Source organism: Rhinatrema bivittatum, chromosome 4 (assembly GCF_901001135.1).
Source record: "Rhinatrema bivittatum chromosome 4, aRhiBiv1.1, whole genome shotgun sequence".
NCBI classification, from domain to species: domain Eukaryota; kingdom Metazoa; phylum Chordata; class Amphibia; order Gymnophiona; family Rhinatrematidae; genus Rhinatrema; species Rhinatrema bivittatum.
This window is the reverse complement of record NC_042618.1, coordinates 285,573,770-285,601,240: the sequence shown is the minus strand read 5'-3', so window position 1 is coordinate 285,601,240 and position 27,471 is coordinate 285,573,770. Positions and strand designations below refer to the sequence as shown.

Here is a 27,471-nt window from a genome sequence, read left to right as displayed (position 1 = left end):
TTGATTTTTGCTGGGGACCATCATACTGCCCAGCGGGTACTGAAGCAACTTTATCAGGCTATCAGTGTTCTCACCACTCTTGGGCACACTTTAATCACACGTCCAAGCAGATATTTAAGCTATTTTTGATTTTTAAATTTTTACGTTGTTATGTAAAAAAGAGATATTTCCCCCATTTGGCATAGCCCAACATGATATCAAGTTTCGCTCACGCTGCCTCAGGGGCTTGCCAATCCAACTTCCAACTTCTATTACCGCCCATGATACAGAATTTTCTTTAGGGAAAACTGGTGCTTAGCCAGAATGTTAAAGATAGGAATTATTATTATTTTCTAAATGCTATGTCCTGTCAAATTTGATAAATAAAAGTCTATTTCCGAGGAGCATACATATTGTCTTTTGCTTGACTTTTGTTCGCAAGGAAGATGGGAGGGCAGCTAGCAGTGTCTTTTAGCAGACAGACCACTGCACACCTCCAACTACCCTACACGTGCTCTGCAGGGCTAGGAAGTGTGACCCCTCTTCCCAAGAGGGGGAAGGGTTACACAAAATTATAAAAAATAACATGTTTTATGTACAAAAAAGAAAGTCAGTCCATATACATACTTTCTATATAGGCCCCAAAAAAGAGGAGATCCAAGCAAAATAAGGCAATAACAAAACAAAAGGAAACTAATACAGAAAAGAACACAGCACCAGTGTTAACATTTAAACTTGGAAATGTTGCCAATCTGAAACTCTCGGATTTTATAAATCTAGAAGCTAAATTGCTGTTTGACGGAATAGAGTGATTTGTTTTGATTCTTTAATTTCTTTATTTAAAATAAGAATGAGACAACCCAGTGGTTCAGTGGTAGTGCTGTGCACTAGCATGCAGCAGCTTATTGGTTCTATCTTCAAATTGGATCTTTTGATGCTTGGGTCAGCTGGGACAGAGGATGTTGCATTCAAAGCCTCTGGCGGGAAAGAGAGTCATGCTCATTGCTTAAGAGTAACACCTAGTGACTGGATTCAGGGCCCATGATTGCAGGGTGTCGGATCGTGACCGGACTAGATATGTTTGCAGGGGGAGATATAAAATAGAGGAAAAATGCTAGGGCAGTTATGAATGAAGAATCTTAGCCCTGGTTTATTTATTTATGTTATTTAACATTTTTATACTGCCTTTACAAAATGTAAGGTCTAAGCAGTTTACAGAAGGTAAAGAATAAAAATATATGAGGACATAAACAAAAATAAATTGCAACATTAAATATTAAAATAGAATATAAAATAAATCATACATATTGAGGAAATATTACATAACAAAAGGAATAAGCTAGTTGACATGATTTATGATCTATTACAGATTAAAAAATAGGAATGAGAGAATTATAAATGATGATATTGTTTTGTAAGGACTCTATTGAAAACTGAGGAATATAAGTGTGTTTTTAAAGATTTTTTGAAGTCCTTAATGTTCGAAATTTCACATAATGAATCTGGAAGGGAGTTCCATAAAAGGGGGCCAGCAATTGAGAAAGCACATTTTCTATTTAGATCTAATCTTGCCACTTTAACTGTAGGAGCATGTAACAAACACTTGTCTTGTGAGCGGCGCTGCTGCGCCAGTTGGTAAAGTCTAAGAACAGAGCAGAGCCAGATGGCTGAAGGGTTATAAAAGAGGTTATGAACAATTGATAGAACTTTAAATTGTATGTGTTGTTTGATGGGAAGCCAGTGTAGAGATTGAAGAATTGGAGATATATGACCATTACATTTAGTGTTAGAAATAAGACGGGCAGCAGTGTTCTGAATAAATTGTAGAGGACGAAGAGCAGTATCAGGAAGACCAATATACAGAGAGTTACAATAGTCTATACCAGTTAGAATTACGGCTTGGAGTACAGTCCGAAAGTCATTAGGGAATAGTAATGGGGTAGGATTTTCAAAGGGTTCCGCTCATAAGATATGCGCATAACCCCTGAAAACCTACCCCTGCACGCACCGAGCCTATTTTGCATAGGCTTGGCAGCGCGCGTAAGACCCAGGACGCGCGTATGTCCCGGGGCTTTCAAAAATGGGCGGTCTAGGGGCAGATCCGGGGGCGTGGTGGCGGTCCGGGGGCGTTCCTGAGTCCTCCGGCACAACGGTCGTGCCGGAGGTTCACGTGCCGGCAGCCGGCCGGCGCACGTAACTCACCGAAATAAGACAGGGGGGATTTAGGTAGGGCTGGGGGGGTGGGTTAGATAGGGGAAGGGAGGAAAAGGTGGGGGGAGGTGAAAAAAAGTTCCCTCCGAGGGAACGGGGAAAGCCATCGGGGCTCCCCTTGGGCTTGGCACGCGCTAGGTGCACAAGTGTGCACCCCCTTGTGTGCGCCGACCCCGGATTTTATAAAATGCGCGCGCATCTTATAAAATCGGGTGTACATTTGTGCGTGCCGGGTAGTGCACACAAATTACCCCATGCGCTTAATATTAAAAATCTGTCCCATAGGTTTTAGTTTTTTTTAATAAATGTATTTTGAAAAATGATATCTTTTTACTACTGAGGAGATTTTTTTCACATAGATAAATTGGAGTCAATGATTACTCCTAAATTTCTGGCATGATTTACAATCGGATTGAGCTGGAAGTAAAAAAGGAGCAAGAGGTTTCCTCTTGCTCCTTTTTTAACCCTAACCAGATCAAAGAAAAAAGAGAACGTGAATCACGAGAGGCTTAGGGTTAGGGTTAGGAGCCTGAATCACGAGAGGCTCCAATATCTTCAAGTTTTAAAGAATTTCACTTTATGTCATATTTCTTGCCGCATGGAACAGTGTCCTGGGTGCTGGGTGCTGTGTCTGGCAATATAGATGCGTTATGATGTGTTCTGCCAAGTATGATTTTAATATCTGTAGACTAATGTACATTACAGTTTTTCCTTACAAGAACTCAGGAAATGAGACAGACAGAATGTATTGGTGAGGGCTGATGTTTACCAGATAAACCATAGCAGTGCCAGCTCATAATCTGAAGTGCAAATCATTGTATAGTTAGCCAAGTGGAGTCTGGTTGTTTTTAAGAATATACTTTGATTCGCATAACTTTTTAATTCTTTTTAATATTTTTTTTTAAGTACAAAATACACATCTTTGAATAGGGGGCAGATTTGTGTTCCATGTGAAATTCCACTTTTGAACAATACATATATATTTTTTCAATTTAGACTACTAGGGGTATAGTTAATTGCACAGAATGGTCTGCACATACAGAACTTCTGCCAAGTGAAGCTCTATTATGAGAATAAATATACATTGTGCACATATTACAAGATAGAAAATCTTTACTGAAGCATGCATAAATACTGAAGAGAAAATAGAACAACTTAGGAGTCAGATTTCAAAAACAGCGGATAATACTAACCAGGTAATTTTACTTGGTTACCTGGGTAATCTTACCCAGCTAGTTTTTCATCTGAATTTCCAGTTAAATATAACCACTCAAAATCTAAGTGGTTAAATTTAGGCTGGTTAGCACATAATATCACATTGACTAAATTCAAACACTTGCCTCGGAAACATCTCTAACGTGGCCCCATTTTTTCACAGCTAGAATGTAGTTTGTGGCTTTTTCTGTGGATAAGCAGGCTGAATTAGCCATGATGTGTGGGATGATATTGTAAACTACTAGGAAAGAAACCCTGGTGAATGGTCTTAAATCCACCCCAAATCTCTTACCCTCAGCTAATTTGGTGTAAGACTACCCTAATAAACATCTCCTTGTTTATCTCAAGGCTCCACCGTATACCAAATACAACAAAAGAAACCACACAGTCTAGCACAAAAAATGAGAATTCACCTATATTTTATTAATAAAACTTCCTAATAATAAACAAAATATATTTCATAATAGCAGACAAGATAGATCATCAATCATCTTTATGACAAATTTTTAGTAATTCCAGTTTGATTTAAAAGCCTTGTGCTTGCCACAATTCACAACAAAATTTTTAGAGACTCTCGGTTTAAAATCAAACATATCCCTGAAAGCAAATGATGCCTCCACTCCATCCTCATTTGGCGTTTCCACCAGCTGTGGTACATGATTGTCCATAGGGACCTTATACGCTACCTCTTTCTCCCCATCCCTCAAGGGAGATAGGTAAAAGCCAGTATTTGAGACTCAAAACAATGTCCAGTCCACCAGTCTTCGCCGGGCAAAGCTACGCACCCCTTTGGCGCTCGCAGCTTAGGTATTGCGGCGGCAAGTGCGCCACTCTGCCTTGAGATTTAAACTGGCAGTGTGTCGCTCCTGAGAAACGTCACCAGCTCACCTCACAATCAGCTCCAGCTGTATAGGCAGAATCTGCAGTTTTTTTCTCTAGCTGTGCTGTTGCTATGGGTACTGGACGGCCCTCCTCTCCTCTTTCTCCAGCTTCCCCCGGCTCGTTTCTTTCTGACCATGTATATTCTCTCCCTGTTGAATGGTCCTGCTCTTGCCTGGGCTTCCCCACTTTGGGAACAAGATGAGTTCTCAGAAACATGGATAATTTCGTACAATAATTTAGCATGATTTTTGATCAACCAAGTCACCTTTCGTCTGCTGCTATAGAAATTCTTTGTATTCATGAAGGCACTCACTCAGTCAGTGAGTATGCAGTGGAATTTTGCACCCTAGCTTCTGTACTCGGTTGGGATTAAGACATCCAAACTGCCATTTTTTGGCAAGGGTTATCCGGGAGAATAAAAGACGAACTAGCAGCCCGAGATCTTCCCCCAGTCCTAGAAGTACTTATTGCCCTGGCTAATTGTTGTGCCAATGTGGTTGCCCAACCACTGGTCTAACCATCCCTGTGTCATTTCGCTGATCTACATAGAACCTCTGTTTGGCCGTGTGACCACAGCATCCTTGCCTATTACTATGCAAATTGGGTCTCGTTGAGAAGATCTTCAGTTTTATCCAAGGCATCCAGACCTCTTGTACTTGATCTACCTTGGCTCCGACTCCATCAATCATCCATTGACTGGAGCACCCTACAGATTGATCATTGAGATCCATCCTGTTGAGTGCATTGTGATGCCTCATCTTTATCTCCGGGCACCTAGCCTAGAACCTCCTTGCATAAAGTACCAGATCTGCCTCTCCAGTATGCATCCTGTTCCTACTTGGGCAGGCAATTTTGTAAAAGATCAAATCCACAGCTAAAGAACTGTTTTATCCAAGGGACATGGCTTTGAAAATTACCTTCTAAAAGTCTGGAAGAAAGATATGAGTGGTAACTAGACAGCAGTAGAGGAGGTTCTTGGCCTCCTCCTTATGTGAAACTGAAATGGCTTGAAACAAGATTGGTTTGTGCTATATGACGGTTACAAGTGTCTGAAGGCCTAGTTTAACCATATGTCTTGGCTTTCTTTGAGGAATTAGGACCACTGCTCTACAAGCATGAAACTAGGAGCCTCAACCCATTTCTTGTACTCAGTTCACCTGGAATGCAATGTTTAGGTCTTCTACAACTATATCAGATGCAAGATAATCCTCTGGTGCTTAAAATATTTCTATGAAGTATTTGCTGATAGAGATTTAATTTGGATAGAGCGAGCAGTACATTATCCTGAATGTTTACAGAGGCTGAGGAAAATATGTAGGCAAACATCTTCTGCTTTTTGACCAAATCAGGGGTTTTCAACCCAGTCCTCAATACACCTAGCCAGTCAGGTTTCAGGGATACCCACAATGAATACACATGAGATTTGCAAACATGTCTGCATTGTATGTTTGCTCATTGTGGATATCCAGAAAATATGACTGGTTAGGTGTGTCCCAAGGACTGAGTTGAGAACCATGGAACTAAATAACTGCTCCTCCCGACTCTTCTCAACAAGAGCGAGAAGGGTGATGTAAATGAGTTCTTCTCTTCTCCTGAGAAGCTTTCTTACAACCAGAGATCCACCTAATACAGAGAGCAGGACAAGACAAAAAATATTTCCCATTCTCTATATATCAGCTCTTTCTTAAATTAGGTGATGAATGAAGTCCAAGGCGTATAGGCCAGGTCTAATGTTTGGAAACAGTTCAATCCAAAATAGATCTCAATGATATGATGTTTTCTCATTATAATTCTAGTTAATTACTTGCATGTTGGGGGAACAGCTTTTGATAATGTGCTTTTAGTTTTCATGTGACACTCAAGCTCTCATAATAAGAAAATTACAGTAAACCAAAAGGAAAATAATCCTTTCATACACAAAGACAGCTGTGGTTCCACATGATGAGCCATATTTTGCTGACACTGGAGCTGGAAATTTTTATTTATAGCAATTTGGTCATCCAAATTATTTTCCACAGGAATTTGTGGCCAGGGCACAGCACATAAAAAAGGCTTTAGCTATGGATTTAAATCTAACATTTTGGGGACTGAAAGTCTTTACCTAGATGTAACAAATGCCCATTTTCATTTAGAATGCTGAGCACTGCTTTACTTGCTAGGAAAATCAGAGTACACGAGTGAGGTGGTTTTGTAAAAAAATAAAACAAAAACCCATTATTGAAAACAAAAGAAAAGCAAATGACTGCACTAAGATTTGTAGTCATCAGTTTGTTTCTTTCTAAAGTTGAAGTATGCATTTGTTTAGATAATTCCAGTTTTAAGCATAGTAGCAAATTAGATAATATACAAAGGAGTTTTTAGTGCATGATAAATGCCTCATCTTAACCATTTATTGCACTTGTTAAGATGCAATAAATTACTTTCTCATGGCTAGGATGTGTTATCATGGTTGCCTATATAAATACAGTAATGGCTTACTAATGAAGAATAACGAGTTGTTTAAGCATTCAGCTTATTTTGTATGTAGGGATGTGAATTGTTTTTCTGACGATTGAAAATATCGGAAGATATTTTCAAACTCGTCAGAATTCGGGGGGCCCCCCGAATCCGATAGGAAAACCCCATGAAATTTTTCATGGGGTTCTCTTATCGTTTTGGGAGGGGGGGTGGGTGGGAAGAAAGGGCACTTAAAAATAACCCCCAAACCCACCCCGACCCTTTAAATTTAATTATTTCTAATCTAATCTTTAAAAATGGCGCGGGCCATCAAGTGCTCCTACCATGTGACAGGGGCTGGCCAATGGCACGGATACCCTGTCACATGCTAAGGGCAAAGGGCCGTCGGCGCCATTTTGTTTACTGGCAGCAGACGGCCCGAGAGCGGGAGATTGCTCCCAGGACTCCCGCTGGACCACCAGGTACTTTAAAAAAGTTTTTGGGGGGGGGAGATTAGAAAGAATTACATTTAAACGGTCGGGGGGGTTTTGGCATGACACAGCCAATTTAAACAGGTAAAAACCACGGGAATGAAGATTTCCCGCGGTTTTTACCTGAACCCGATACTGGAAATGAGTCCGGTACCGATTCACATCTCTAGCTGTATGGTATTTGAAATTGAAATCACAAAAAAACTCAATTACTAGAGGTTGGAGTTAATACTCCTGGGGGAATTCTGCGCTACTGCGGAATGCAAAATTTGCGCAGATTTCCCCCCCCCCCCCGCGCAGAATTGCCAAATTCTGTGCAGAAAATAGCAGAGGAGACCCCGGCATGCCGCAAATGGAGCGCGTCTTGCGGCACACGCTCCATTCGTGGCGAAGATAAAGGCCTGGCGCGCCGTTCGCGGCGAAAAGGGAAGGCCTCCGTGTGCCACGCTCTGTTCGCAGTGAAGATGAAGGCCCGGTGCGCCGTTCGCGGTACACGGGGGCCTTCCTTTTTCACCGTGAATGGCGCACCAGGCCTTCATCTTCGCCGCGAACGGAGCGCGCCCCGCGGCATGCCGGTGAGAGAGAATGTATATCAGAGAGGGGAGGGTGAGAAAGAGTAGGAGGGCGTGAGAGAGCATGGGGGGGATGCCGGTGAGAGAGTATGTGTCTGTGAGAGAGGGGAAGGTGTCAGAGAGCATGGTTGGTAAGGGGGGTGGGGAGGGTGAGAGAGAGCAGGAGGGTGTGTGAGAGAGCATGGGAGGAAAGAGAGGGTGGGTGGGGGGGATGCTTGAGTGTGGGTTTCAGAGAGAGGGAGCCTATATGAGGGATGGGAATGTCAGTGAAAGAGAATGTGTGTGTGAGAGAGGAGGGGGGTCTGGGGGAGGGTGAGAGACAACTTGGTTGGAAAGAGGGGGAGTGGGGTTTCAGAGAGAGGGAGCCTATATGAGGAGATTGTGAAGGAGTGTGTGTTGCAACCGTCGCTGCCTGATGGCTTCACTCCGCATACCTTTCTTCTTCTGCGACTCCTCCTGCTCCTTGTGGACGAATGGCTGCCTCCTGGCTTGGGTTGCTTATTCAGATCTGGGTTGCTCCACTCGAAACCCTCGGCTTGGGATTCCCCATGTGTCATGGTCAATTCAACCCTGCTTGTTGATTGAGAAAGCTAGCATGCTTACTGCAAATGGGGCTCTCCATAGACATCAGGATGAATTAGCCATGCTTAATACCCACCCGCTTCCCAGGAGAGTTGACTCCCTCACTAAAGCTAAGCTCTACAATTGACTGAGGGCCTCATGAGGCAGTGAACACATGGGAAATCCTGGGCATGCTCAACATTAAAAATTTACTCATCTAGAGAGCACCACTGGATGAGGTCATCAACGTGTCATGGCTAATTTATCCAGTTGTCTATGAAGAACCCAATTTATGGTAAGCAAACTTGCTTTTTAAGAAGTATTCCTCTTTTTTTTTGTGATTCTCAGCTTCAATCCTATTGGCCTCCAAATTAATATGATTTTAAGGCTATCAACAATGATTTTACCTGAGATATTTGCATATATCCAGTCTAGAGTCAAGCTAATTTTATATTGATTACCCTGAAAAGCAGACCAGTTTTAGAGGCAACAAAAACCTTTACTAAGAGCCAATGTATTGCATGGATCTACCAAATATTTTCACAATTTTGTTTAGAATTTTCATGTTAATCAAAACTTCTGATATGCCTGAATATAAAGAATTTGGGTCAGTTAATTGGTATCTAGACATGTGCTGCCATATCTGCACTGCTGTTCAAGCAATTGGTTCAAAATAAATATATAGCTAAATAACTCATAAAGCTGAAAGTAATGTATCACATAATTCTAGATGCATTTCAATGTGATCGCTGTCTACTCATGCTATTTACAACATCAAGTCCTGAAATGGGTGTTATTTATTTATTTGAACTATTTCTATTCTGCTGATTCACCAATCTCAGTGGACTACAATCAACATACACAATAAGATATGGCTATATCAAAAACATCACCAAAGAAAATATAGAATAAAACAAAACAACTAATCAATATAGTTGCTACGCTATCAAATAACACACTTTTTTTTTTAAAGAATTTATAAGAGAACATAGTTGTCAAAGAACAGTTCAAATAGTCAGTTTGGGAAGGCCAAGGAAAAGAGGTATGTCTTTAAAAGCTTCCTAAATCATAACAGATTGCTCTCTGCTCTGATAGAATTAACTAATTTATGTTTCTGTCTTCAGAATGCTTATTTCTGGGTATTTTTTCTCACTCTCTTAGATGATTGAATGGAAATTGTCTCCTTAGAAGCAGTGGCACAGCCAGAACTGATTTTTTTGGGTGGGCACAAGGTTAACATGGGTGGGTTGTAAGTATGCAGGTCTGAGACCTACTAGTTGTATTCTTATTGATAAATAATGCCATATACTGTACCCTAATGACTAAGTAGTTTGCAACAGCCATTAAGCATCATGCGTGAAACTTTAAAGCATTTTACCTCAATTATTTCAAGCACTTACCAGCATTAAAAATTCCGTATTAATCTGTATTAATTTACATTATATTTATTGCAGTTTATAAATGCACAAGCATATCCTGTAAAAAGCAAAGAAAAACAAACAGATCCAATCAATCATGAAATAAAATAAAATAAAAATCAATGTATTCTTTCATGAATCTTCTCTGCAGTAAGTCAGAAATCAAACTACAATAAAATAGCATTAATCATCAGAACAGATGCAGAGCAAAGCTAGGACAATTTACATTACAACCAAAATGAAAAGAAAATATTCAAATTCTGGTGTCATCTCAGCAAAAAATATCCATCCACTGCTAAACATTTTTGGGTCGATTTTCTAAGGCTCATGCGGGCATCCATGTGCGCATGGTTCCTGGCACACGCACATGAATGCGGCTATTTTATAACATGCGCGTGTTGGTGAGCGCATGTATAAACTACGAATCCTGCACACACGTGCAGGCAGGTGGCCTCTCACGCATGCGCAGGGGGAAATTTTGTACACACGGCGATGCGATACAGCCTTTGCCCAGTTCCCACCCAGTCCGCTCCAATTAAGGAGCGGACTGGGAGGGAACTTTCCTATACCCCCTACCTACCCTTCCCTCCCTTTCCCCCTCTCCTCCTTGACCCCTAATCCCTACCTAGCTACTCAAATTTTTTTGTTTTTTACCTTACTGCTCCTTTGGAGCAGAAGTAACTTCAGCGCGCTGGCCCACTGTCGACACACACTTCCCCTGAACTGGGCCTAATGGTCGCTGTCCTGGTCGGCCACCGCCCCGCCTCTTACCGCCCCAGGCCCACCCCTTTTCATCAACCCGGCACTTCTGCGCATGGCCGGGCCAATTCTAAAATGCATTCAGTGTGCACACGGCCCGGCCATCTATATAATACGTGGATTTTATGTGCGTAATGCTTTGAAAATTGAAGAGTTTGTGAAGTAACAAAACTCCTGCAAAAAAAAGAGTCATCTAGACCCTTGCCATATCATATAATCACTGCACTGACTCTCAGGACTGAAATAACAGTAACCTTACGAAAAAGCAGTAATGCAAATACTACACCAGGCCCTAGAACATTAATACATTTATTTATATACCATCGTTCCAAATGAAGATCATAACGGTTTACAAAAGCAACATTCATATTATGGATCAAATTCATAACACCTACTAGAGTAACAGAACAAGCTGAACTACTACAGAGAAACTATACACTAGCAGAAATACTACATTTCAGTCATACACAGGCAAAACAGAAATGACCCTTACCTAATATAGAAATAAGAGACTATAAATTAGAAACAGTAACATGCAGTCAAAACTGAAATAGAAAGCCTGAGAAACTAGACTCTGAACAGTGGAATACAAAATACAAAGATTTAAGAAATGCACATTCCCAAAGATGGCATGTTTCAATTTCTCAAAAAAAAAAAAAAAAATGTTTTACCTTTGATGTCTGATCTTTGTATTTTTCTAATCAGTTGGTCCCAGTCTCTATTTTCCCACTTTTTCCTTGTTGGTCATTTCCTAATTCCTTTTTAAGGTATCTCTTCTTGTTCTGTTTCTTTTCCTACTGTCTTTTCCCCTTCCTCCCTCATGCACATACACACACACACAGCTTCATGCTTTCTCTCACAGACTCCCTCACACTTACATAAGCTCTCACTCTCATATGCTCCCCCCCGAAACTCTCACATTTTCTACACATACACACAAGCTCTCTCTCACAAGATCTACCACAAACATAAGCTCTCACTCTTATACTCTCCCTCCAACATATAAGCTCTCACTCTAATATGCTCTATTATATACACTCATACAAGCTCTCACTCTCACATGCTCTACCAAGCACATACACACAAACTCTCTCTCTCACATGTTCTACCCACAACAGCAAGCTCTCACTCTCTCATCCCCCCCACCCCAACCCACCCCAGCTCCCATTCTCACACACAGAGATGCACACCCAGGTTCTCATTCTTATACACACACAGACGCACACCCAGGCTCCCATTCTCACCCATACACACTCAGGTACCCATTCTCACTCACATACACACATGCCCAGGCTCCCATTCTCATTGCCCCCTACACCTCCCCCAACTCCCATTCTCACCCACACACACACATGGGACCTTTTCATTAGGCACGGCCAAACTCCTACTTTTGCCGTCACGGGGATGGGATCCCATGACGGCATTGCAGCTCCGGCCCTCTTCTTCGCCAATGTTGGGATGGGATCCTGCAATGGCCTTGCTGCTCCAGCCCTCTTCTTCGCTGTCGCAGGGATGCTATCCCATGAGGGCCTTGCTGCTCCAGCCTTCTTCTTCGCTGTCGCGGGGATGGGGTAGCCAGAAAGCCCCAGTTGGGTGGGCCTGAGCCCAAAGTGAGTAGGCCATGGCCCACCCAGGCCCACCTGTGATTATGCCATTGCTTAGAAGTATAGGCATAATTAAATTGAGTAGTTAGATTAATAGGAATCACATAAGCAAGTCAATGATACCCTATATATATATTAGTAGATTTTAGACATGTATTTCTTTCTAGTTTAGCTATTTCATAACAGAAATGAGGACATCATAATTGTGAAAATTATTGTATATGTGAGATAGCTGACAGAAAATTGAAATAAACCTTAGGGACTACAATTTTACCTGGGATGCACAATAATCCCCCAGGAATATATTGTGAAGTCATATTCAGAGCTGGTGAGTGGCAAAAGTATCCTGGGAAAATTATATTCATAACTTGTCCCAGATATTCAGCTTGAGGTATGCACACAAATGTCCCATTGAATATGCTTGGATAAAATTATTAGGAGAATTTCCAAAGGAGTTATGCATATAAATGTAATATATTACCCTAGCAATTTTCAAAAGCCATTTACCTGTGTTAAGTGCACTTAACATGGATAAAACCTATTGACAATTCAATGGTATGTATTGTAGCAATTTTCAAAAGCCCACTTACATGGGTAAAGTTCATTTACACATGCCCTTTTCATCTGGATAAACTTTCTGAACCCAAAAAAGTTATGCGGTTGACAAGGGGAAAGACTGAATGCTTGTTTTTTTGTTCATGTAACTTGAAAACTTACCCACAAAAACTTTCAATAGTGACCTCTTTGCTATGTTTATTAAAACCATCATATGAAGAAATATTTCAACAAAACCAAAGTCTCAAAAATGAAATATTGTGCCATAAGTAGTAATACAATTCAACAATTATTAAACAATTGAACAGATAAAGCAATTTTTTTTGTGTGAAACAAGTAATTTTACTACATACCTATAGCTTGAGCTAGCGCTATCACAACCTCCTGACATGTTGTAACCTCTGTGACACCACAAACAATTCTCTGGACACCATCTACCCATACTTTGAGTTCCATGGTGCACCAGGAGATCATCCAAATGTGATAAATTTAGCCATAAAGATGTAGCTCATGTTTACTGTTACAGGAATGAAGTTGGTTATATCTTTGAATTCTCCTCTGCAAAACAAAAAACAAAAATATTTTTAAAATACAATTTCTTTACCAATATAAGCTGGTTTGTTGGATTATTAGAAGGCTTGACATTGTTATAAAAAATTTAGCTAATTAGGCAAATAAGCCCTGAAGCAAAATTTGGTGTGAAATTGCCAGTGAAAAATTTTGTAAGTGATGTGATATCTTTTATGCAAAAACTAGCCTTTGAAGCCTTTTGTGCACAGATTTTAAGTAAATTCATAACTAATAATCTGATATGCATGATATTGCATCACAGCAGCTTATTAACACTGAATCTGAAAAAAATGTCACATAGTGAACTACGTGCAAAATTTTACTATTTGAAAATGAGTAAAATACTGCAAATGCAGCTTCATTTGCTAAATTCTGAAAAAGTACATGTTATCGTCAAACATTAAGAGCAATGTCAGAATTTGGCAAGCGACGTGCCATTTATGGATTTTTCCATAGCTTAGTACTTTGAACCTCATAGTTATATAAAAAAAAATTATATATATATATATATATAATTTTTTTTTTAATTTTAATGACCCTTTGGTCACCAGTAGATGGTCCCAGTTCCAGACCCTGGTCTGGGAGTTAGAATTTGGGTATGGGAGGAAAGGAAGAACCATTTCTGAAACAGTACCTCTAGTGCAGGGGTCAGGAACCTTTTTGGCTGAGAGAGCAATAAACGCCACATATTTTAAAATGTAATTCCATGAGAGCCATACAATATGTTTAAAACTAAATACAAGTAAATGTGTGCATTTTATGTAAGATCACACTTTTAAAGTACAATAAGTCTCTGAAAATATTACACCAGGCCTTAAGACACCAATACATCTCCTATTAGGAAAACGGACCAAGTCAGGCTGCTATAGAGTCCTACACAGAAACTACACGCCAACAGAAAACCTCACCTGAATCACGTGCTGTCCCTCACCTAACATAGAATAAAGAGACCAAAACGCATAACAAGAAGCATGCAGAAAAAACTGAATTGGAAACTGCAACAAGCCAGAGTCTCTGTATGCAGTGTAACAAAGGAAAAAAGAAACATCACCCATCCTTATAAAACAAATCAAGAAATATAAAATCATCAGCAGTAAAACTGTACTAACAAAAAGAACATATTTCGAAACAGCTGATGAGTGGAATATGCAATAATTAAAAACTCATATAAAACATTTCCAGATACCAACAAAATATTTCAAAATAACAGACACAAAGACCCAGTAATGAAAAATAATGATACAAAAATTTTTTTGCTCTGCCTACCTGGGAACGTTTGATATCCAGGTGTCCTGAGATTGTTCTGAATTAGCAGGAGGCGGGGTGGTTTGCTTGGAACTTTCTCCTCTCTCCGTCACATACCAGCGCTCTCTCTCACACTGGCTCTCAATGACACACCTATACACACATGCTCTGAGTTCTCACATATACACATGTTTTTTCTCTCTCACTTATATAGGCTCTTAATTACACATTTACACACATGCTGTCTATCTTTTCACGCTTACACACACACACACAGGCTTACAATCACATAAATACATGCTGTCTTTTTCTCTCACACACAGACTCTCATTCACATGCTTACAAACATGTCCTCTCTTTCTCTCATTTACACACAGGCTCTCAATCACATACTCACATGCTCCCTCACCTAAATCAGCTCTCAATCACACACAGACACACATGGTCTCTCTCTCTCTCATTTAAACACAGGCTCTCAATCACATACTCACATGCTCCATCACCTAAACCAGCTCTCAATCACACACAGACACACATGATCTCTCTCTTACTTATACACACAGGCTCTTAATCATACATACACATGATTTCTCTCACACACAAAAGATCTCAATCATACACACATACTCTTTCACACAAACAGGTTTTCAATCACAAACTTACACATACAGGTTCCCAATGGTAAACTTACATTCATGCTCTCTCTCTCACAGGCAGGCTCTCAATCACAGATATACTCTCTTTCACATATACAGGCTCTCAATCATTCACATACATGCAATCTCTCACTCACACACACAGGATCTCAAACACACATACTTGCTTGCTCATTCACTCTCTCTCCCCCCCACCCCCACCCCGGGAACTCGCGGCAGCAGCAGCCTCCTCCCAACGCTAACCTCCTTCATTTTCAGCCCTCGCGGAGGCGGAGTCCCATCGGCCGCGGTTGAAGCTCTTCATTTTCCTCCGAGCCGCGCTGCAGTCTTCTTTTCGTCGCGCACGCACCCGATGCTCACCACTTCCTCTTCCGGGCCGCCAGGGGGGGTAGAAGAGAGCACTCCGGTGCCGCTGACTCCAGCTGTCCTGCCGCGTTCCGCCCGGGCTGACAGCATTTTAAGCCCGGGCGGAGGAGGACCGGGGAGCAGCTGGGTCAGCGGGGGACTGGAAAGTGTGGTGACACTTGTCTGCGAGCCAGATGCAGCCCTCAAAAGAGCCATATCTGGCTCACGAGCCTTGGGTTCCCGACCCCTGCTCTAGTGAGACTACTGGAGTGGCCAGCCCCATTGCCTTTATAAAATAAGGTTTAATCAGATTTGTATGACAGTGCAGATTCTGTTTGGAGTTGTGTGGGAGCAGGAGCTTTTTATTGTTTGTGGTTTTGCCCACTCCAAAGACCAAGCCTCACAGTCTGTAATCCAAGATACATGGGAGACTTAGCTCCTTCCAATACGCAACCTATTTGATTGGGTTGACTCCAGTGTTCTGTTCCTGGGAGTTAGATGATTTGGGGAGTTTCTTGTGAGACCCCTGGCTCATGGCCCAGTAAAGCAGGGGTAAGCAAACTTTTTGAGCCAAGGTCCCCCTTCTATTCATGCAATTGTTTGAGGACTTCCAAGATGGGTTGATATAGTTATAAAAATCTATCTATATAGATCTATATCTATCTATCTATCTATCTATCTATCTATATATATATATATATATATATGCAAACGTATGAAGTGTATTCACTAGGCAGCTATACGGCCAACCAGTGGCTCAAAGCCCCCATTTTGTTTCTCCTCAAGTGGATGAAAGGAATAAGCTCACACATATACACACATGGGCACAGAGAAGCAGATACCCAGTACTCAGATATAGAGAGAGAAACAGATACCTCATACCCAGACAGAGACACTCTATACCCAGACAGAGAGCAAAACAGACAAGAGACCCTACAGACAGACATAGTTACTCCATACCAAAACAGACTCAGAGAGACAAATACACCTCAAACCCAGACACAGACACCCCACAGAGAGACAGTGTTCACTAAAGAAGACCTTGGAGGACCGTCACTTGTTATCAAGACTAGATGGGGGTGGAGTAGATGAAACTCAATTTATGGAAGATAATGTATGGGAAGAGCTAAGAAAACAGAAAGTGGACAAAGTCATAAGGCCTGATGAGGTTCACCTCAGAATACTGAGGGAACTCAGAGATGTGCTGGCAGGTCCACTGTGTGACCTGTTCAATAGATCCCTGGAAAAGGGTGTAGTGCCTAGTGACTGGATAAGAGTGGTGGTGGTCCCGCTTCACAAGAGTGGGAGCAGAGAAGAGGCTGGAAACTACAGGCCGGTTAGCATCACCTCTTTGGTGGGAAAATTAATGGAGACTCTACTGAAGGAAAGGATAGTGAACTATCTACAATCTGGAGGGTTGCTCAATCAGAAGCAACATGGATTCACCAGAGGAAGGTCCTGTCAGACGAATCTAATTGGGTGACTAGAGAACTGGATCAGGAAGAACGGTCGATGTAATTTACTTGGATTTTAGTAAAGCTTTTGATACAGTCCCACATAGAAGACTCAACAAAATGAGAAGCTTGGGAGTCAGCTCAAAGGTGTTGGCGTGGATTACAAACTGGTTGACAGATAGGAGTCAACAGGTGATGGTAAATGGAACCTACTCTGAAGAGAGAATGGTGTAAAGTGGAGTGCCACAGGGATTGGTGTTGGGACCAGTTCTGTTCAACATCTTTGTGAGTGACATTGGGGAAGAGATAGTGTTGCGTGTGCCGGCCGCAGCAGGCCTGCGGCCAGGCCCTCTTACCCTCTTTTACCTGCTCCTCCGTCTGGCTCCACTTCTCTCGCAGCCATGGGCCGCTGCCTACGATCTTGGGCCAACCCCGGTGCTCCTATCTCTGTAACGGATGTCCATGCTTCATGACAAGCCTCCCCATGTGGTCCGCAGGGAGATGTCGCCATCCCACGCCATATCCCTCCCTAGGCGCATGCTCGGATCTCCTCTTCTTTTAAAGGGGTCGCGGCAGAAACTAACCCGTGGCCCCGGATGACTTCGTCACTGGGTCCCAGTATATAAGGCTGGGCTCAGCCACAGTTAGTTGCCTTTGCAACAGGTCTCCACGTTGGTCGTATACTTCGATGCTTCCCCAGGTGATTCCTTCATGTTCCTTATCCTAGTTCGGGTATTCTCCTTTGTTTCTGTGTTACTCTACTTGTTCTACAGATTGACTCCTGGACCTGACCTCTGCTTTGCCTGACCACGCTACTGACCATCTCCTGGACCCGACCTCCGCTTTGCCTGACCAAGCTATTGATCTTCTCCTGGACCTGACCCCTGCTTTGTCTGACTACGCCATTGATTATCTCCTGGACTTGACCATTGCCTTGCCTCATCACTCTACCTTACCTGCCGCCTGCCCTGACTTCAGCTTGTTGAATGAAGCCTCTGCTATACTCATTCTGGACTTGGGTTCTCAGGCTTCAGCCTGTTCTTACTTGGGTGCCCTCTGTCTGCCTCTCGTTCCATTTGGTGCCTGGGTCTCTGGGACTCTGCCTCGTCCAGATCAGACCTGCTACTCTTTCCACTGCTGGTCCCTGGCTGACCTCCTCCTCGTCCATCAGATGACCTCAGACGGAGGCATACCTAACTCCAGCTGGCCCCGGTACCCAAGGGCTCAACCTACGGGGAACAAGGGCTGGTATTGGGGAAACTTCAGCCGGCCTCAGTCAGTCATCCAGCTCCTGCGGGTAGTGTCAACTCCACCTCGGCTCAATGGTCTACCTCCTGCACAACAGGGCGCAACAGATAGAAGGCAAAGTTTGGCTATTTGCGGATGATACTAAGATCTGCAACAGAGTGGACACGCCAGAAGGAGTACAGAGAATGAGACAGGATTTAAGGAAGCTGGAAGAGTGGTCAAAGATATGGCAGCTAGGATTCAATGTCAAGAAATGCAGAGTCATGCATCTGGGGTGTGGTAATCCAAAAGAACTGTATGCATTGGGGGGGGGGGGGGGGGGTGTGAAGAGCTGATGTGCACGGAGCAGGAGAGACCTTGGTGATAGTGTGTAATGACCTGAAGTTGACGAAAAAGTGTGACATGGTGATAGCCAAAGCCAGAAGAATGCTAGGCTGCATAGAGGAGGAATATCTAGTAAGAAAAGGGAAGTGATAATCCCCTTGTACAGGTCCTTGGTGAGGCCTCACTTGGAGTACTGTATTCAGTTCTGGAGACCGTATCTCAAAGGATACAGAGACAGGATGGAGGCGGTCCAGAGAAGGGCGACCAAAATGGTGCGTGGTCTCCATCGAATGACTTATGAAGAGAGGCTGAAGAACCTGAATATATATACTCTGGAGGAGAGGAGGAGCAGGGGTAATTTGATATAGACCTTCAGATACTTGAAAGGTTTTAATGATCCATGGTCGTCAACAAACCTTTTCCATTGGAAACAATTTAGTAGAACTAGGGGTCACGATTTGAAACTCCAGGGAAGAAGATTTACAACCAATGTCAGGAAATATTTCTTCACTGAGAGGGTGGTGGATGCCTAGAATGCCCTTCAGGAGGAAGTGAAGACTAAAACTGTGAAGGATTTCAAAGGGGCATGGGATAAACACTGTGGATCCCTAAAGGCTAGAGGATGGGAATAAATAAAAAAAACCTGGGAGTAACCTGCACGGAGCGGCAGTTACTACCTTGGGAAGCTTGCTGGGCAGACTAGATGGACCATTTTGGTCTTTTTCTGCCATCATTACCATGTTACTATGTAATACTCAGAAAGGCATAAAGACATAGACATACCACACCTAGACACAAATACACAGGCACTGAATCCCCAGACAGAAGACAGACACAGCACATCCAAACACAGACACAGGCAGACAGACCATATCACACAGAGACATAGATCACACACACAGACCAAAGCATACCAGACATACACAGAGAGACACACACTACAATGATAAAGACAGGAAAATGTTTCAAACATTTTTAGGAGCTGAGAAAAAATCCATCCCACCCTAGCAACTTTTTTTTCCCCTTTTTTCACTAATTTTTTCATATATTTTTGCATTTTTCTTAGCTGATCTTTTTTGTTTTCTCATGTTTAGATTTGTTTAACTTTTTTTTACTACTCACTTTTTGCCTTTATTCTCCTGTCCCCAGCAGACAACAGCTGTGATCTTTCTTCCTGGGTAGGGACCCGGCAGCAGCAGGAGCTCCTCCTGATCTCAAGCCCGAATATGGCAGGCCTTCCTTGATTGTGGAATACTGCAGTGACTGCTTCAATGTCCAGTTCTGTCACAAAGTAAGTGGCTCTCCTGGGTCTGCCACAACAGAATCAGCAGATCTCACTGGCCCAGCAAAAGAGACACATGGCTAAGTCATGGCATGCCTACAATGTCTCACTGCATTTCAGCAGCTCTCTCCTTTCTGAACTTGCAATGCCTGTATAGCACCAAGACTCAAAAGATCATAGCTATTTTTTTCTTCCTTGATTGGCTGCCCAATGTTCCCTCCTTCAGGATTGTCCAAGGCCCCCAGTTTGCTTGCCTGTACAGTAAAGGATTATGGGGACTTTCCTTTTCTGGAGTAGCCAGGGTAAGGAAGACTGTCTGCACCAGCTCACAATCCGTGGTTGGTAGTTGGTTGTGACCTGCTACCAGTTTTGGACATTTGTGCAAAGACTTTGTTTTGTAGATCTGGAAGGAAGATTTTTTTGGCACCCTTCCTGCACCTTTCAATCAAAAGATCTTGTTTGACATCCAAAAAGGAGAACTATAAACAAAATTTGTTTCATCTGGAGACTCCATCCAGAGTTTTTACCCTGGGGAGAAGAGGTACATTTGGGAGCTATGCACTGTTTGATATTTGGAAGGAGATTTCTGCCCATCACCTCTATTGATCCGAGAAAGCTTGCTTTTCCATTCCCTGGAGGGTGAGTTTTTTTCCCCAGCCCATCTACTGGGGGACACTTGCACAGCAGATAAAAGAGAGTTGGAAAATTGAGATAAAATTGGGATGTGTCAAGAATTAATATATATAGTGCCACAATCCTGTTTTTGGAAGAATTGTTGCAGTTAATTTATTAGGACATCCATCCTGAGAGTCCAGCGTATTTATTTGGCACGTTCCACATATAATGAAGAAGGACCTCCCAGGAGTGATACACAGTTACCCCCACACCTTGGGCCTTGACATATTCCTCCCTCCTCCTGGGCTGTAGGACAGACTGGATATAGCCCTGGGATCTTGTGTGATCCCTGTGTTCTTGGCTCATTACCGGAAGAGGAGCTGCATAAACCTTTTTATTTTCCTATAGAGCATTACCCAGTCTGTTAGGAAAGTATGAGACAGGGGGCAAGATGGAGGCATAGTGAGGCTGTTGTGCGCAGCTTACCCTAGAATCTGTTTGTTTCCTGGACTTGTTTTTCCTTACCATGCCGCAGAGAGAAAGGGGAAGGTTAGAATTTTCCCTTCAGAATCTATACTTTCTCCTGGGCAGCTTGATATCTTGCATTTCATGAGCCAGCCAGTGCATGAAAGAGCCGATGAATTTGGTGCAGACCTCGACAGGGGAGAGCCGGGGTCTCTGGTGAATGAGGTGTCCCTCAGCCCTGACCTCCATCCTCCCCCAGCGCAGCATGACCCCGGTGAGGCTGCCCCTCAGATGCGGACCAATGACTCGGTAAGAGCAACTGAGGTGGAGGGGGCGCTCCCTCGTCCAGTGCTGGAAATGGAGAGATCTTCTTCCTCTGGAGTGGAGTTGAACTTCGGCGTTGGAGGCTCAGTAGTGGCCCGACCTGGGGATCCCCCACAAAGAGGAGTGGAGGAGACTTCTTCGGCTGGTTATAGAGGACAGACATCAGCCAGCGAGTTTGGTGAGTCCCTGCAAATTCCACCACGACTGGAGGCAGTTACCCTGGAGGCATTATGGGATTTGGTGGCAGGCTATGGGACTTCCCTGAGGATGCTTAGAGAATAAAATGGACTCTCTTACTTATAATCTACAGTAGAAAATCCTTGAGGTTCAAGAACAAGCCAGTGTGACTTCAAATAGGATCTTGGAGGCTGAAAATAAAATTCAGTCTATCCAAGCACTTAATGTGGTTACTATAAAAGAACAGATGGCTTGTTCTAGACGACTGGAAATTCTTGAGGATAACGTTAGACATTTGAATTTGCGGATCCTGAATTTTCCCAAAATTGCAGGTGAAATGTCCTTTATAACGCTGAAGCGGTTCCTGAGAGAAGCTCTTGATTTCTCTGAAAAAAATATTCCCTCAATTAATTTTTGCCGTTTTCTTAATAGAAGATCTTCTACAGGGTCAGCCACTGCTGTTAATATTCCTGAAAATTTGACTAGCATTTTAGAAAATTCTAATTTGGATGTACTTTACAGAAATACTTTATTAGTGTTTTTTATTTCTGTTTCAGAATTAAATAATGTTATACGTAATTTCTTTAGGAAAATTCCAGTAACTTATTATGGTCAAGCAGTAAGGATTTACCCTGATTTGGCTCAGGTGACACAAGTAAGGAGAAGGGAGTATCTTTCTCTTCGGCAAAGTATTACCTCTTTAGGTTTCTCTTTTACTTTACGATATCCTTATAAATGTATGGTCAAGAGGGGTGATGAGTGTTTTATATTTTTCTAACTAGATCAAATATGCCAATTTATAGACGCCCGTAGGCCAACCACCTCGTCCCCAGCAACTTAAGCAAATGGAGGTCAATTTTGATTTAGCACTGGTGGAGTAACACTATGCTAATGCCTTTTATTTATAATAGAATTTTCTTTTTGCTCTCATTTACATTTTTCTGTTTGCCCCCCTCTTTGATTATTTATTGTTTCTTCTATACATACAGACTGGATAATTAGGTGCAATTTCTTTGTTAAATATTTGCTATGTAATTACTTGGTATGTATATATTATCCAACTGTGATTTGCAAGCATTATCTTTTGTTTGTAAAATTAAAATGATAATTAAAAAAAGGAAAGTATGAGAAGACCAGCTGCAAAGCATAATATTTGAATGATTTTTTGTTTTGTAGTAAGCCAAAGCTCTTTTACAGTCTAAGAATTTTATTACCTTCATGTGCAAAGGGAGTTGGGAAGAATGTAAATAATACAATGATTAATATGGAATGCTGAAATTTCTTTAGGCAGAAGCTTTGGGTTGGTGCAGAGCACCACCCTGTTGTAGAAGAACTGCGTATAAGTGGATAATGAACTAAAGCCTGATGTTCACTGACTCCTCTGGCTGATGTTACTGCCAAAAGGAATATCACTTTCTATGTTAGAAACTTGAGAGAAGATGACTCCAATAGTTTAGGTGATAGCTTCACTGGTTGTGCCAGGATCACGATTAGGTCCCATGGAACAGGTGATTTCACAACTGGAGATTTATTATATCTTAAGTCATTCATGAATTTGGAAACAAAAACATGAGTGGAGAAAGCAGCTTACCATACTCACACCAAGGGTAAGCCTATGGCACTAAGATGTACTCTAAAATGATGAGGTGCTATGTCCTGAAGCAAAGAGAGAGCAAATAGCTAAGTAATTCTTTGAGTTTGCATGTGAATGGATCCAAGATATTGTATTTAATCCATGTGGAGAACCTTTTCAAGTTAAAGCAGTAGACTTCTAGTTGATGATTTTCTGGCAGACACTATTATGTCTTCAACTTGATTGTGTAAAGAAAATGTGGTAATCATTGAGTGTTCAACATCCAAGCCGTCAAGTTGAGGAAGGGAAGATTTGGATGAAAAAAGCTTCCCTCTTTTTGAGTTGACATGGATGGATCTGATCTGAGAGGGATCAGAGGACTGCTGGACAGCTGTGCTAGATTCACAAACCAAAATTGTCTGCGCCAAGCTAATGCTAGGAAGATCAGATGGTCCTGGTCTTTGAGCACTTCTTGCACCATTCTAGCAATCAATGTAATTGGTGGAAATGTGTGCATAGAACTGGATTCCAATCAAGCAGAAAAAACATCCTGAATTGATATGAACTTACTGGGAAGAATGAAACAAAACTTTTCCAGTTTTCTGTTTTGCTCTTTCTCATAGAGGTCAATTGCTTGAAGCCTCCACAGACTAAATTAGTGTAGAGGCCATTCGCGTTGTCAAAACAATCTGCTGAGGTGATCTGCTAACATGTTGGAGATCCCTGGAAGGTAGGTTTTTTGCAAGACAGCTTGATGTTTGCATGCCCATTCCCATATCTTTATTGTTTCATGACAAAGTCCATGATCTTGTGAAGGCACTTGGTGAAGCTTCTCGGTGCTGCCGAGAGGATGAAGGTGAGCATTCTGTACTGATAGTGGGAAGAATCTACCATAAAACACAGATGATGCCAGTAGACAGATAGGTAGATAGGAATATGAACATAAGCATCCTTTAGATCTAGAATGGTTTGAAGGGAATTCATTTTGAATTTCTCCAGGAGTATATGAAAGTTAAGGTTTCTTAAATCCAGGATGGATTTCATGGTGGTAAGGAAGTAGCCGGAGCAGAACCCCTGACCATGGTGATTGGGAGGACCAGTTCTATTGCTCACTGCTTGAGAAGCGACTCCACTTCCAGGTGGAGGTGCATTAAGTGAGATGATCCGGATTGAACGCTGAATGATGAGGAAGCATGGGAAGCTGGGAGAACACAAGTAGTATCCATAATCCATGATCTTGAGAACCAACTGATCTTTGGTAATCTTGTGTCACTTTTCCAGGAAGTGCTGGATCTTTCCCCCTACTGGAGGGGACAATTGCTAGGTTTGAAATATGATCAAAATCTTGGTCTAGGCTTCAGCTGTACTTGCTGTGCTGTTTTGTACATGCTTTTGAACATGAGTCTGAAGTTGCTGTTATAGTAGTAGAAGCAGATTCGGTATCGTTGGACTTGCCAGAAGAAGAACCTCTAGAAATATGGTCTTTTAAAAGCATAGTAGGTATGTCTTGAGAAAACTGATGTTCTTGTCCTGTGGAGAGAGACTGGACTGCCATATGTTCCTTTATTTGAACTACTGTTTCTCTGGGCTTTTCTCTGAAAAGATAGTCACTCAGGCAGGGAACATCTACCAACTTGTTGTGGACATCATCACAAAGGCTACTGGCTCTCAACCAAGCCATGTGGCATGCTCCAGTGGAGGCTGATGAGGAATGTGTCATGGCATTGAATGCCTCACAGATGGATTGAATAAGATGATGTATACACTCTTCAGCATCTATGAGTGGCTATGTGGCTGAGGGAATGTAGTTCTGCCTTCACTGGCCATAAGAAAAGTTTCCAGGTTTTGTATGTAATCTTAGAACTGGTGAAGAAAATTTGTGCATTAAACATAGAGCTTTGGAACACCTTTTTACAAATTGTCCTTGTTTACTTTCCTCTTTTAAGAGCTGATTCTACCAAAACTGACTGGTGGGGTAACAGCACCATGCTAAACTCTTGGGATTTTTGTACTCTATGTTTAAGGCCTAGATTCCTTGCAACTGGTGCACAGGAAATAGGTTTGCAATTCTGGCAAGCTATCATGGATCAAGATTGTTGCTGGCTCCGCTACCTTTTCCAGAATTTGGATCTGTTCTTACATACATTAACTAAGTGCTCTTCCCAACTTGTCCAAAAACATTGATGTGTCGTCCAGTGGAGAAAAGTGTTCTGAAGAATCTGGAAGGGGTTAGAAGGGATCTCCATTAACTCCCCCCCCCTCCCAATTCAAAGGCTAGAGGTGTGGGAATACTGATCCAGGACCCAATGATGAAGGTGACTAAGAAAGGATCCTTAGTTGCCTTGGATGAGTATAGTCCTGGTAGACATCAACGTCAGATCTTTCAGGGAAGCCCTGCAGAGAGGCTCGAAAGGGGCACCACATAGCACACGCAGCACGAGATTCAAACTCCAATCCAGACACACCGAACAGATGGGAGGCCGTAAATGCTTGACCCCCTTGAGAAACCAAACAATATCTGGGTGCGCTCCAAGCGAGCAGCCGTTAAACTTTCCCCGCAAGGCACCTAGAACCGCAACTTGTATTCGAAGAGAATTGAACACTAAACCCTTAACGAGCCCCTGTTGCAGAAAATCAAGTACCAAGGGAACCTCGACTGTTAATGGATCGCAAGAACGGTGGTGACACCACGTCTCAGAAAGCTTCCAGACTCTCACATAGGCCATAGAAGTGGTTGGATGTCTCGCCTGCAAAAGAGTGGAAATGACCTGTTCGGAATAACCGCTCAAGCGTAAATGTCGCCTCTCAAAAGCCAAGCCGCGAGAGAGAAGCAATCCTCCCGATCCGAAAATATGGGACCTTGCCAAAGCAGACGCGGCAGATGAGCCAGTTGCAATGGGCCCCCCTAGGGCCATGCGAATCAGATCCGCAAACCATGGGCGACGCGGCCACTCCAGCGCCACAAGCATCACCCTGCCTGGATGGAGTTCTATGTGACGGAGTATCCGGCCGATGAGAGGCCAGGGAGGAAAGGCATACAGCAGAATCCCCATTGGCCAGGGGAACACCAGAGCATCGAGCCCCACGGAGTCTTGCTCCCTTTGACGGCTGAAGAAATGTTCTGTCTTCGCATTCTCCTGCATTGCCATCAGATCCAACTGTGGGACGCCCCACCTGGCGCAAATGAGGTTCCACACTTCGGGAGACAGCTCCCACTCTCCCGGGTCGAGTTGCCGTCTGCTGAGAAAGTCTGCCTGCACCTTCTCCACTCCTGCGACATGAGACGCGGCAATTCCCCTGAGATGACACTCTGCCCAGGCGAACAGGAGACACACTTCAAGCGCTACTGCGGGACTTCTCGACCCGCCCTGCTGGTTGATGTAAGCCACCATCGTCGCACTGTCTGAGAACACTCGAACCATTCTGCCCTAGACCCTAGGTAGGAACGCTTATAGGGCAAGGTGAACAGCTCTTGTCTCGAGCCGATTGATGGACCATGAGCCCTGCGTCGGAGATCAGAGACCTTGGGCGGATATGTCGTCGCACACTGCTCCCCAACCGGACAGGCTGGCATCGGTGGAGACTATCAGCCAATTCGGCAGGTCCACGTCCACCCCACCCTGTTCCAGATTGTCATGCGAAAGCCACCACGACAGACTGACTCTGGAAGCAGAGGCATCGTTAGGTGGAACTGCCCTGTCACTGGACTCCATCGTGACAAAAGCGCATGCTGTAACGGTCGTAAGTGAGCGAACGCCCACGGAACCAAGTCCAAGGTGGAAGCCATGGATCCCAGAACCTGCAGATGATGCCATACAAATGGAGATTTCCTTAGCAGAAGCGCTTGGATCTGGCCCTGCAACTTCGCCACCCGGTCTGATGCCAGAAAGACTCTGCCGCGCAAGGTATCGAACCGTGCACCCAAGTAAATCAGTTCCTGGGTGGGTTCCAAGTGACTCTTTTGCACATTGATGACCCACCCGAGTGACCGTAAGGTGAGCATCACCATGCGAACTGATCTCTTGCAGTCCTCCCGTTGCTTCGCGCGAATCAGCCAGTCATCCAGGTACGGATGGACTAGAATCCCCTCCTTGCGAAGGAAAGCCGCTACCACCACCATGACCTTTGGTGAATGTTCAAGAAGCTGTTGCGAGACCAAACAGAAGGGCCCGAAACTGGAAGTGCTGCCCCAAGACCTTGAAACGCAGAAACCTCTGGTGGCTCAGCCAGATTGGAATATGTAGATTTGCTTCTGTGAGATCCAGGGACGCTAGGAACTCCCCTTTTTGGACAGCAGCCATCACCGTCCACAGGGTCTCAATGCGAAAACAGGGATCCGAAGATAACGGTTCACCTTCTGGAGATCGAGGATGGGACGAAACATGCCTTCCTTCTTGGGAACTACAAAGTAAACCGAGTAACGTCCCCGTCCCTGCTCTGCCATCAGAACTGGGGCAATGGCTTTGAGCTCGATCAGACGCCGCAGGGTCTCCCGCACCACCTCCTGCTT

At 43.2% G+C, this 27,471-nt stretch overlaps 1 protein-coding gene across 1 annotated transcript in view; it reads right to left on the bottom strand.

Moving 5' to 3' along the window:
- The window catches only part of RASSF8 (Ras association domain family member 8), a 436,900-nt gene that overhangs the window by 78,962 nt on the left and 330,467 nt on the right, over positions 1 to 27,471 (bottom strand). The window contains 1 exon segment of the mRNA XM_029600163.1: positions 13,037 to 13,241. Within this exon segment, the coding sequence (XP_029456023.1) occupies positions 13,037 to 13,157 (121 nt within the window). The 5' untranslated portion in view covers positions 13,158 to 13,241.